Here is an 11,983-nt window from a genome sequence, read left to right as displayed (position 1 = left end):
ATTTTTTATATAATATAATATTTTAAAATTTTTATTGGTTATATTTTATTATTTAAAATATATTTATTTATATATTCGAATTAAATTTTATGAATAATTAATATTAATTTTTTTAAAAATATTTAAAACTTATATTTCATATATTAAAATATTATCAACAAATTATAATAAATTGTTTTTTATATTTTTATTAAGATATCATGATATTAACTAATTTAAACATTATTTAAATGCATATTTATTATTTTATAGACATTTTATTTTTTAAAAATTATTCTTAAAATTACTTTTTCATATTACCGCTTAAAAGCTCTTCTCAAAAAAGCAAGACTAAAGTAGCCCTAGTCAATCATAAATCATACCATTGGCTCGCCCCACTGTAAGTATTCATTTTATCTATCCCAAATGAATCATTTTGTCAGTAATTGGGTTATGTAATAGCGCAAAGGAGTTTTTTAAGTCTTGTAAATAGACTTTCTTTCTCTATTGCAAGTCAAAGGCAGTGGTTGAAAAGTTCACACACTATCAATAACAACAGTGGGTGGATTCAAGGATCATGACATTACCCAATAAATCTCCACATTCACTCCAATAAAGCTAAAAGATGACCCTCACTAGGGAAATGAAAATACATGCTTGATCATTTGCTAAAAAAAGAATCCATCTCCTTTGCATTTATTCTTCTTATCTCAATCTACTACATCATAGCTGAGTTAATTATCTTACTGTCTATTGCAGCAATCTGAACCTCATAAGCTGGTATATCTACTCCTATTATATATCCAAAGATATATAGAACCCGAATCCTAATCAAATACGATATCATAATTTACAATGATTTTGTGATAATTGAGAAAAAATTACCATATTCTTCTTCTGTCATGATCAACTTCAACAGCCCAACCTCTTCTTCTCCTTGAAGTAGCTCTCCTTGAAGTAGCATTAAAGGAAAGCCTACTGCTTCTACTTATCCCTGAATCCAGCCTTGTTGCAGCAGCTGAACTTGACCCCCCAAATAACCCCACCATATTCCTCCACACCCTTCCCAGAACCCCTCCTCTTTCCCCTCCGACGCTCACCTCTCTATTCTCCCCTCCCATTCTTCCGCCTGTAAACCTCCCCACCGCGAACCCTCCACTCGGTAGCCTCCAAATACTCAACCCCTCCTCCGCATACCTACCACCGGTTTCTGCCGGCAATTCATTCCGGCAAACGGGGCATGAGTTTCGTAACTCAAGCCATGGGAGTATACACTCCGAATGGTACAAATGATTGCAGGGCATGTTTCGGACTTGGGTTCCCAACTCGAATGGCTCCTTGCAAACCCCGCAGTAAAGTTCGTTGAGAATATGGGTTTCGTTTATTTCCACCGTTGCCATTGCTTCCACCGCCGCTTTCGAGGCCGGCGGGTTTTCGTAACGCCCGATGTTCTGAATTTCCATTTCGGATAACTGGTCAAGTAGTCCCTCAAACCCCGAACCTAATAGAATCTCCGACATAGTCGGGGGTAAGGGTCGAAGACCTGGCCCACCACCGTCGTCGTAATAAAGGTCAAACCCTCTCCCGTTATGCTCAACATTAGAATTCTCCCCAGCGGCTGAGGAAGTGGAGGCTCCGCCGCGTAAGACGATGACGGGATTGAAAGGAGACCGATCGCCGCGGTTACGACGGCTTGTGGAAGCAGGAGTAGAGCTGGTATACCTGGAGACAGCTTGGAATCTATTGGTGCCGAGGCGACGGGATTCGGCGTGAGGATGGTAACCGATCTCTTCGATGAATCCGCCGTCGCAGTCGGGGCAAGCGATGGGATCTCGGTTAAAAATCCGAACGAATCGACTGCAACGGTAACACCAATACGACGTCGTTGATTCCATAGTAACAGAAGTAAAGGGAAATTGAATACTAATTTCCCAAAAGAGGAAACATTTTGGGGGCAGAAGGAGATGAGAGTTGATGGTGATTCAAAGAGAGGAAGAAATACTGATTTATATGTACAATGGTGAAGGGAAAACGGAAAGAGCGCGTTGAAGTGAGAGTTACGCTGTAAATGTTAGCTAGCATGAGGTTTTAACTACATTACAAACTGTTAGCTTTGTGTTAGTGTGGCGGAATAAAAGAGGGAAGTTTTAACTTCATAACAGAATTTGGCCCCCTACCACCCCATAATTAAACCATTTGTTTACGCGATGATCATCTAAAAAGCATGCACCACGTCATCAATCAATTAAGATACGTGGCACGCTTTTCCAATGGTATCCTTACCACGTCAACATCTATTTAATTAGGGATGATGATGTATATTTAATTCGTTTCTTTTTCCACCATAGACTTTGAATATATTTTTCCATGTACTTTACTCGGTTACAAAGACTTTTTAATATTCTTTATAATTTACCAAAATAACTTCTTCTTCTTTTTTAATTTGACTTTCCATGTGATGCTCAAAAACAATCCAATTTCTCTGAAACTTCCAACTCAATTACTTTAGGAATATTAAAATTTTTAATTTTTAAAGATATAAAAATATTATTATCCACTAACCTCTCTATTTCAATTTAATTTTAATTAAAGTCTTTAAAATTAAATCATTACTCTTTTTAATATCTAGAACTAGTTATAGTTCCTCTCCAACCCTTAAATAGGAAAATGCTAATGTTAATCAAACCAAGACTCAATCGGTATATTTTTATATCTTTAAAACCATTCACTATTGAAACTAAAATCAAATCTTTAAATCTAAAAAAAAAATTAACAACTGTAAAAGGAAATAGTTTATTGAGTAAAAATTTAAAACTGAAACATTGTTTGTAAATCAAATCATCGTTTTAATTTTTTAAATATTTTTAATCGATTTTTATTTTAGGATTTTCGGTCCATGGTTTTTAAGATACAAAAGGAATTTCTTAAGCTTACAGGACTTTTGGGTTTAAAGATATAAGTGTTAGAATTAAGTGACTCGAATCTTTATTTAAATAAAATACAGTGGTAAAATAAAATAAAAATAAAATCTCTATAGAATTATACTTCTTTTATTTTATAATAATATTTTTTTAACCTTATTAAACTTCATCTATTTGATATTGATTAGAATAAGGTGTTTCAATCTTACTACACTCCTATTAGAATATGGTTTTACAAGCCTATAAATAGACATAGTCTACTCCTCTTGTAATTATTCGAATTCGACAAAGTGAATTATCATCTCCTCTGCCCGTGGTCTTTTTCCCAAAAGGGTTTCCACATAAAATCTATGTGTTCTTTAATTTTCTCTCTTTTTCTTTGCGATAAATTACCATTACCGACGTTCTATTTTCTACAAATTGGTATCAGAGCTTCCGGGTTGTTCATCTTAATCACAGTAATTGCGTCTTTGAAGCATGAAGTTTCGTTGTTGGATCGCAACACCAGATTCACGTTGTGGCAGATAAAGATGCAGGCAATTCTTGCACAGATGGACTTAGAGGAAGCCCTGCTAGGAGTAGATAAGATGCCTTCAACATTGACGGAGGAAGAGAAGAAGCGCAATGATCGAAAGACATTAACACAGTTACATCTGCATTTGTCTAACGAAATTTTGCAGGATGTGATGAAGGAGAAAACCGCCGCTGGATTATGGAAGAGGTTGGAACAAATATGTATGTCGAAAACTCTAACTAGCAAGCTGCATATGAAGCAGCGTCTTTATGCTCATCGTTTGGAGAGATGTGCATCTGTGCATGAACACTTAATAATGTTTAAAGAAATTCAGTATGATAAGGAAGATCTAGGGTTGATTCTATTTTTTTCGTTACCCCAGTCTTATTCAACATTTAGAGACACAATTTTATATAGCCGCGAGTCTCTCACAGTTGATGAGGTTTATGATTCTTTAACTTCGTATGATAAGATGAAACATCTTGTGGCTAAAACTGACTCTCAGGGAGAGGGTCTCATTGTTCATAGAAGATAAGATCGGAATGCTGATAATGATCATGGAAGGATATAGGAACGGAATCCTCGCGGTAAATCTAAGGGTAGATCGAAGTCTTCAAACAGAGGTAAAACTTGTAACTTTTGCAAGAAGAAATGACACATTAAAACTGAGTGTTATAAGCTGCAGAACAAGAGCAAAAGGGAGGCTGCAAATCAAAATGGAAAACAACCAAAAAATTTCGGTAAAGCTGATGTTGTAGAAGACTACAGGATGGTGAACTTCTAGCCGCTTCTGTCAACAATTCTAAAGTGAGCGAGAAGTGGATCCTTAATTCGGGCTGCACCTTTCACAAAAGTCCCAATCGGGATTGGTTTACAACTTACGAAATAGTGTCTGAAGGTGTTGTTTTGATGGTAAATAATGCTTCATGTAGAATTGTAGATGTCGGAACAATTAAAGTTAAGATGTTTGATAGAGTTGTCAGAACACTTAGTGACGCACGACATGTTCTAGAATTGAAGAGAAATTTAATTCTATTAAGTACTCTTGATTCAAAAGGGTACAAATACACAGCTGGAAATGGGGTTCTAAAGATTTCCAAAAGTTCTCTCGTTGTGATGAAAGGGCAGAGAAAGACTACCAAGTTATATGTTTTGTAGGGTTCTACTGTTATTAGTGATGCAGCTGTCACATCCCCTTCCTTGTCAGATGATGATATTACTAAACTTTGGCATATGCGCCTAGGGCATATGAGTGAGAATGACATGGCAGAATTGAGCAAAAGAGGACTTCTTGATGGGCAATGAATTTGCAAACTGAAGTTCTGTGAGCACTGCGTTTTTAGGAAGCAAAAGAGAGTTTGATTCACTAGAGGAACCCATAACACGAAGGAAACATTGGAGTATATTCATTCTGATCTTTGGGGGCCATCCAGAGTGCTTTCGAGAGGTGGAACTAATTATATGCTAACTTTTATTGATGATTTTTCCAGAAAAGTGTGGGCGTTCTACCTGAAGCAGAAAAGTGATATATTTTCCGCATTTAAGTCTTGGAAAATTATGATTGAAAAACAGAGGAGAAAACAAATAAAATACCTCCGCATAGGCAATGGCCTAGAGTTATATTCTAATGAGTTTAATAAACTGTGCAAGTCAGAAGGGATCGTGAGACATTTGACAGTTCGATGTGTGTTGTCAAATTCTAACTTACCAAATTCATTTTGGGCCAAAGCATCCTCTACTGCATATTTTTTGATCAATCGATCTCCATCCGTTGCCATTGAGAAAAAGACTTCATAAGAGGTATGGTCTAGTAATCCTGCTGACTATTCTGCTTTAAAGATCTTTGGGTGTCTTGCGTATGCTCATGTTGAAAATGGAGAATTAGAACCGAGATCCATTAAATGTGTTTTTCTTGGTTATAAAGTTGGTGTAAAAGGGTATAAGTTATGGTGTCTTGAAAATAGAAAAGTTGTGATTAGCAGAGATGTTGTTTTTTATGAAACTGCTATGCTACCTCACTTTTCTTTTAAAAACTCTTCCAATAAAGAAAATCAAAAGCAGGTGGAGCATCAGATTAATTCAGAATCTACAACAGAGTCGACTCCTCAAGCCAGTACAAAAATTCAGAATAGAGTTGCTTCTTCACCACAATACTCTATCACCAAAAACAGAACTAGAAGAGAAATTAAACCTCCAAAGAAGTATGCCGAGGTTGATCTAGTTGCTTATGCTTTAAATGTGGCTGAAGATATAGATGCAAACTAAGATCCATCTAATTATTCTGAGGCGGTTAGTTGTGAAGACTCAGAAAAGTGGATGTTTGCTATGCAAGAGGAGATGGAATCACTCCATAAAAACAAAACATAGGATCTTGTGAAACTTCTTAAAGGTAAAAAGGTTATTCGTTGTAAATGCGTGATTAAAAAGAAAGAAGGGACTCCAGGAGTTGAAGAACCTAGATATAAAGCAAGGCTTGTTGCAAAGGGTTACAGTCAAATTCCAGGAGTAGAGTTTACAGATGTGTTCTCCCCAGTTGTGAAGTATAGTTCAATTCGAGCTTTGCTTATTATTATGGCCATTGCATGATTTGGAGCTTGAGCAGTTAGATGTAAAAACTGTATTTTTGCATAGAGAACTTGAGAAGGATATTTACATACAACAACCAGAGGGTTTTACAGTCTCAGAAAAAGAGGACTATGTTTGCTTCATGAAAAAGTCCATTTACGGTTTGAAACAGTCACCAAGACAGTGGTACAAGAGGTTTGATTCCTTTATGACTTCTCATGATTTCAAAAGAAGTAGATTTGACAGTTGTGTTTACTTTAAGAAAAAAAGTGATGGTTCTTTTGTGTATCTACTCCTTTATGTTGATGACATGTTGATAGCAACAAAAGATAAAGGAGAGATAAGAAAGGTCAAAGCCCAACTAAGTGAAATTTGAGATGAAAGATTCGAGACCAGTAAAAAAGATACTTGGTATGGAGATTCTCAGATATAGAAAAGCAAGTAAATTGTACCTAAGTTAGAAAGGGTACATTGAAAAAGTTCTTTGCAGATTCAATATCAGAATGCTAAGCTTATTAGTACTATTTTAGCAGCCCATTTTAGACTTTCATCGGCTTTGTCTCCACAATCAGATGGTGAGATTGAGTACATGTCACATGTTCCATACTCTAGTGCAGTGGGATCTCTCATGTATGCTATGGTTTATTCACGTCCAGATTTATCATATGCAGTCAGTGCAGTTAGTAGATACATGGTGAATCCCGATAAAGAACATTGGAAAGCGGTTCAGTGGATTTTAAAATACTTACGAGGTACTACTGATGTTTGCTTATAGGTTGGAAAAACCAGAGATGGAGTCATTGGGTATGTTGATGCTGATTTTGCTGGAGACATTTATAGAAGAAGATCTCTCACAGGTTATGTCTTTACAATTGGAGGTTGTGCAATCAGTTAGAAAGCTACTTTGCAAACTACAGTTGCGTTATCTACCACTGAAGCTGAGTACATGGCGATTACTGAGGCTTGTAAAGAAGCTATTTGGTTGAAGGGACTCTTTAATGAACTCAATGAAGACCTTCAAATCAATATAGTATTTTGTGACAGTCAGAGTGTATATTCCTTACAAAAGATCAAATGTTTCACGAGAGAACAAAACAAATTGATGTTCGGTATCATTTTGTTCGTGATATTATTGCTTGTGGTGATATTGTTGTGAGCAAAATTAGTACTCATGAAAATTCTGCAGATATAATGACTAAGTCACTTCCTATAACCAAGTTTGAGCATTGCTAAAACTTGGTTGGTGTTCATTGTTAAAGTTAAACCCTTAAGGGGTTTTATGGAAGAGGTGGAGAACTTGTTCATTGAGAGTTCGCGATGAAGAGCTTGTTCATTAAGAGTTCGTGTCAATGTGGAGATTGTTAGAATTAAGTGACCTGAATCCTTATTTAAATAAAATACAGTGGTAAAATAAAATAAAAGTAAAATCCCTATAGAATTATACTTCTTTTATTTTATTTTAGAATAAGATTTTTTAAACCTTATTAAACTCCATCTATTTAATATTAATTAGAATAAGGTGTTTCAATCTTACTACATTCCTATTAGAATATGGTTTTTCAAGCCTATAAATAGACATAGTCTACTCCTCTTGTAATTATTCGAATTCGACATAGTGAATTATCTTCTCCTCTGCCCGTGATTTTTTTTCCCGAAAGGCTTTCCACGTAAAATTTGTGTGTTCTTTATTTTTCTCTCTCTTTTTCTTTGCGATGAATTGTCATTACCGACGTTTTATTTTTTACAATAAGAATATTAGTGATCTTAAACAACAAAAGCAGAAGTATTGCAACATCATTCTATTTTCAGTAAAGAAAACAGAAGTAAAACAAAAACAAATCTTAGTTCAACCATGTAAAATTCTAGGAAAAACGTCAACGACTGCTATCTTATTTATCAAGGACAAATAAAATACGTTATAAAGAATTAATTGGTGAGTTAGATCTTCGGGAATAAAAATATCACTAATTTGCAAATTTTGAATTAGTCGATTTATTAGATATTCATTTTGATGTACTTATTTTCGTTTTTAACAATTCATGTAACAATATATCAAGGAAAAACTTATGAATCTATCAGCTACAGAAAAAGACCTTATGATAGTCAATATGGGGCCTCACCACCCATCAATGCATGGTGTTCTTTGTCTCGTCGTTACTCTAGATGGTGAAGATGTTGTTGACTGTGAAACAATATTAGGTTATTTACACAGAGGAATGGAAAAAATTGCAGAAAATAGAACAATTATACAATATTTGCCGTTGGTAACGCGTTGAGATTATTTAGCCAAATGGACCAAAATAGTTAGGAAATATTTAAATCCCTAAAAAGGATAGCTATATTAGAGTAATTATGTTGAAGTTGTATCGTATAACTTCCCACCTATTATGACTTGGACGCAGATATTGATACACAGAACCCTTTTCTATATTATAGAATCCATCATAAGTAAGTTTTAATCGAAGTAGGAGATTTCTCCAATAAACACCATAAAAATTCGAACCTAACGCAAATTCCAGCGGCGACCAGTTTCAGACATTGTTTCTTTTTAACATCATTCTTTCCGAACTTTGAAGGATCATTATTGTATAGATATGGGTTTTGATTTTATTTTAAAAAATTCTTTGAACGTGAACTCAATCAATTCATCATAATATTGCTTTTGCATTTACTAGCATTGACCAGAATTTTAGGATTTTGTATATTTTAAGGATGACTCGTCTTTTTGTTAGCATTTGTCATATCAATAAAAATACACAACACGATTGTCATTTGTGTATTAATTCTTTAATGTAATAAATAGCATTTTTTTTAATAGAAAAAGGTTAAGTTTCATGAAAATCAAGTATTATTAACAATCTCATAAATAATAATGCAAAAAAAAATCCCATTATGTACAACAAAAGGACATCATTTAATTCAATTTATTCCATACAAAAAAAAAACAAACAAATTTATTGAAAAGAGGGTTTAAAAGTCCTCACCACCTTCTTAACTTGATCAACAAAGGAAGTGCGTGAAACTGTTCCATCATTCCCAGCCAATATTTTGTATTTTTCTTTCCTGGTTAAATTTGTACACTCAAACCCTAACGTAGCAGCCAAGATTCTTTGCACATAATTAGCCACATCTTCTGGACTCTTTCCCGATGAACATGTCGCTTCCATCGGAAGTTGGTTTAAGAACGTTACCTCGTAAACCGGTCTAGGGTTCATGAAGAAGAAGATTGGATCCAAAGCTTTCCACCCACTTGCTGTTGTTGCATGGAAAAACCCTACCCTATAGTTCATGGCAACCGGGACTATTCGATCAGTTAATTCAGCAAATAGGGCACTAAACCTTAATAAAAAGGGTTCCCTGCAAGTTGTTCCTTCGGGACAAACTACTAAGTCACCTTTAGCTAATTCATTTTTTATTTTTTCTGCGTCCACTTCTCGGATTCTAGTTAATCTAATCGTCGGTATTGGCGATAGGATTTCGGAAATCCGTGAAATGGAATATGTGACTGCTGGGATTTTGCGCATTAGAACGTTGGATAAGATCACAGGGTCCATTAGGGTTCTATGAGTGCAAACGAATAGGACACCGGGGCTGTTACGAGAGGCGGGTGGTGGTGGTTTGCCTTTGACGACGATTTTGCCACCGAATAAGTGAGATATGTAGGGAATGACTTGCATTGGAAGAATTAGTCCTATGACAATCCGGATGGTTGCTAGTAAGATGCCTAATGGAAGCCATAGGAGGATTAAGAGAGCGGTTGAGGGTGTCGGCCGCTTGACAAGACGGCCATCATGGAAGATTACCGGAAGTGGTCGGAGGAGCTGTTGATCGTTGAGGTTTTGATTGGTTATAAATGGTGGATGCACTTTTTCCTGCATGGTAATCTTTAATTAGCAAGTTAACAAGTTTTGAAATTGTTGTTAATTTTATTGAAAGAAACTTACTTTGCATAGAGAATAGAATTGAAAACTGGATGTAGCTCTTCCGAGTCCTAAAATAGGCTCATCGTCTACAAATAGCTTGGCAACTCTCCTTGAGATAGAAGCGATATCACTTTTAACAAAACCCGTAGCAAATCCGAACCGAGTTACTACAAGTTCGGTTCCGATAACCTCATCAGCTCGTAAATGCTCCTTGGCAAACCTTTCCACCATAACCCTAGGCGTTTTGGTCACCACAACTCTTCTATCATGTGAGCTAAACACTTTCCAAGCCTTCATATCAACATCATCCATGTAAAACTTAGGTAAAACAGCTCTCGAAACCGTTTCAATCTCCGACACCCGAAGCCCTACCGTCGCGAAAAAGACCATCAACTTTAACCGAGCATCATCCAACCCTAGCATTTCCAACAATCGAATCACTGGCCAGAACAACAACAACAATGCGAACCGGATTAAACCGGAGGCCTCAAATGCCACCAACATGAAGTAAGAAAAGGGATCTGGGTCTTTCAAAAGAGTGCCCTCAAACTCAGAAACAACAGATTCCATCACTAAAATTTTCCTTTGTGTTTTTTGCTTAAAATATCAAAAAAAAATCTGACTTTTTTTTTTTTTAGCTTGAATGAAAGAAAATGAAAGGATTTGAGAATATATGGTTAAAGAGCAATGGTTTGGATTGACTAATCTCTAATGAAAGAGTGAGGCAGTTTATCAGTTTTACAACAACTTGTCTTATATACTTTCTTTTTTCGTATTTTAAATTTTCTTAGCAGCCAAACAAGTTGATATATCTGCAAAGAATAAAGGACTATACGCCACGTTAACATACGAAGATTGATCACTTAACTTCACCAAACTTGTCAAAATTTATGAAGACAGAAACTTTTTTGTCTTTTGTTTTTCTGGGGAACAATTTTTGAATTAAAAGTAGGTGAGTGAGCCATCGATTTATGACCCTTAATTAGGTTACTAACTTTGGGTTTACCGTATAGTATGAAGTTATATATATAAATAATAAGTAAAGGTATTAACTTTTCAGAATGTTCATACCATTGCTTAGCAAAATAAGTAGATGGTATTCCTTAACTACTTTTTTAGAAAAAAGTCATTGTCTTTTTCACAATTAGCTCCTTGGCTGGACTTGTTGAATTGTTCTTGGTATTTGATTAAGTCAAATGAATGTTAAAACTTTTATAACTTTGTTGGGTACTAGAGAATATGTATGTACGTATACTTCTAATTAAACCCCCATGTGTTACGAGTAATCCAACTTCGATTAGTAAAATTATAAAAAAGTTTTTTCGTATTTAAAATGTAATTTAATCTTTTTATATATAATTTTTTTAAAATCCAATAAAAAATTTGCATATATAATTTTTTTTTTGAAATTTATTATGCATACTTTATCACCTTCATCAAATATATATATTAATAAAGTTGTCGATTGAGTTGATGTCACAAATTAACTTCACATTAACTCAAGATTGATGACAGCACCACCAAGATAATGCATTTAATATTCTTAATATGATGTATTTACGTGTTTAAATTTCGTTTTACTCACAATTTATTCAATTTTTTTCATTTGTTATCATTAATTAGTTTGAAACCATACGCTTCACTATTTATTATATGTTATTTTTAAATACACTTCTATGTTCTAAATATATAATTTCCACATGCGTGCTATTGAATTTCTAATACATATAACTTCTGTAGTATCAAAAGGAGAAAGAGTTGTTGTTACGATAAAAATCATAGTTTGAGAATAAAAATAAATGAATGAATTGAGTTTGAATTAAGGGTTTTATTATAGAAATGGGATTTTTTTTTTGCTCTTTTTAAATTGGTTGAAAAATGAAAAAGAAAATGGTGGTTTAATTGGTCTACTTCTTATGGAAAACTTTTCTTGCCTAAGTTTAGGTAACGTTGGTTAGAAATATGAAAGTGAAAACCCTTAGTTTTCATTTTCTTGAAATTTGAGTGTTAATGGTGGGAGAAAACATATATTGTTTGTCAATGAGGTTATCCATAAGTTTTATAGTAGTATTTCAATGGAG

The 11,983-nt window shown here is 34.6% G+C and overlaps 2 protein-coding genes across 2 annotated transcripts; both read right to left on the bottom strand.

Moving 5' to 3' along the window:
• Positions 1-562: 562 nt before the first annotated feature.
• LOC107955132 (probable E3 ubiquitin-protein ligase RHC2A) lies at positions 563-2,360 on the bottom strand. Its single transcript, XM_016890857.2, has one exon. The coding sequence runs from the start codon at positions 1,872-1,874 to the stop codon at positions 861-863; it is 1,014 nt and encodes a 337-aa protein (XP_016746346.1). The 5' UTR covers positions 1,875-2,360; the 3' UTR covers positions 563-860.
• A 6,449-nt stretch (positions 2,361-8,809) lies between these two features.
• LOC107955131 (glycerol-3-phosphate acyltransferase 5) lies at positions 8,810-10,592 on the bottom strand. The gene is made up of 2 exons (XM_041091974.1): positions 9,924-10,592; positions 8,810-9,851 (listed from the first exon to the last, which is right to left on the bottom strand). The coding sequence occupies exons 1-2, from the start codon at positions 10,470-10,472 to the stop codon at positions 8,934-8,936; spliced, it is 1,467 nt and encodes a 488-aa protein (XP_040947908.1). The 5' UTR covers positions 10,473-10,592; the 3' UTR covers positions 8,810-8,933.
• Between the last annotated feature and the right edge of the window lie 1,391 nt (positions 10,593-11,983).

Source organism: Gossypium hirsutum, chromosome D04 (assembly GCF_007990345.1).
Source record: "Gossypium hirsutum isolate 1008001.06 chromosome D04, Gossypium_hirsutum_v2.1, whole genome shotgun sequence".
Taxonomy (NCBI): domain Eukaryota; kingdom Viridiplantae; phylum Streptophyta; class Magnoliopsida; order Malvales; family Malvaceae; genus Gossypium; species Gossypium hirsutum.
Note: the sequence above shows the minus strand (reverse complement) of the source record. Positions and strands in the feature narration are given on the sequence as shown.

Bases quoted from the DNA above. Each gene is read 5' to 3' on its own strand.
- LOC107955132 (XM_016890857.2), bottom strand. From the start codon at position 1,874: ATGGAATCAACGACGTCGTATTGGTGTTACCGTTGCAGTCGATTCGTT.
- LOC107955131 (XM_041091974.1), bottom strand. From the start codon at position 10,472: ATGGAATCTGTTGTTTCTGAGTTTGAGGGCACTCTTTTGAAAGACCCA. The intron at 9,852-9,923 runs GTAAGTTTCTTT...ATTACCATGCAG, and splicing joins AATTCTATTCTCTATGCAAA to GAAAAAGTGCATCCACCATT.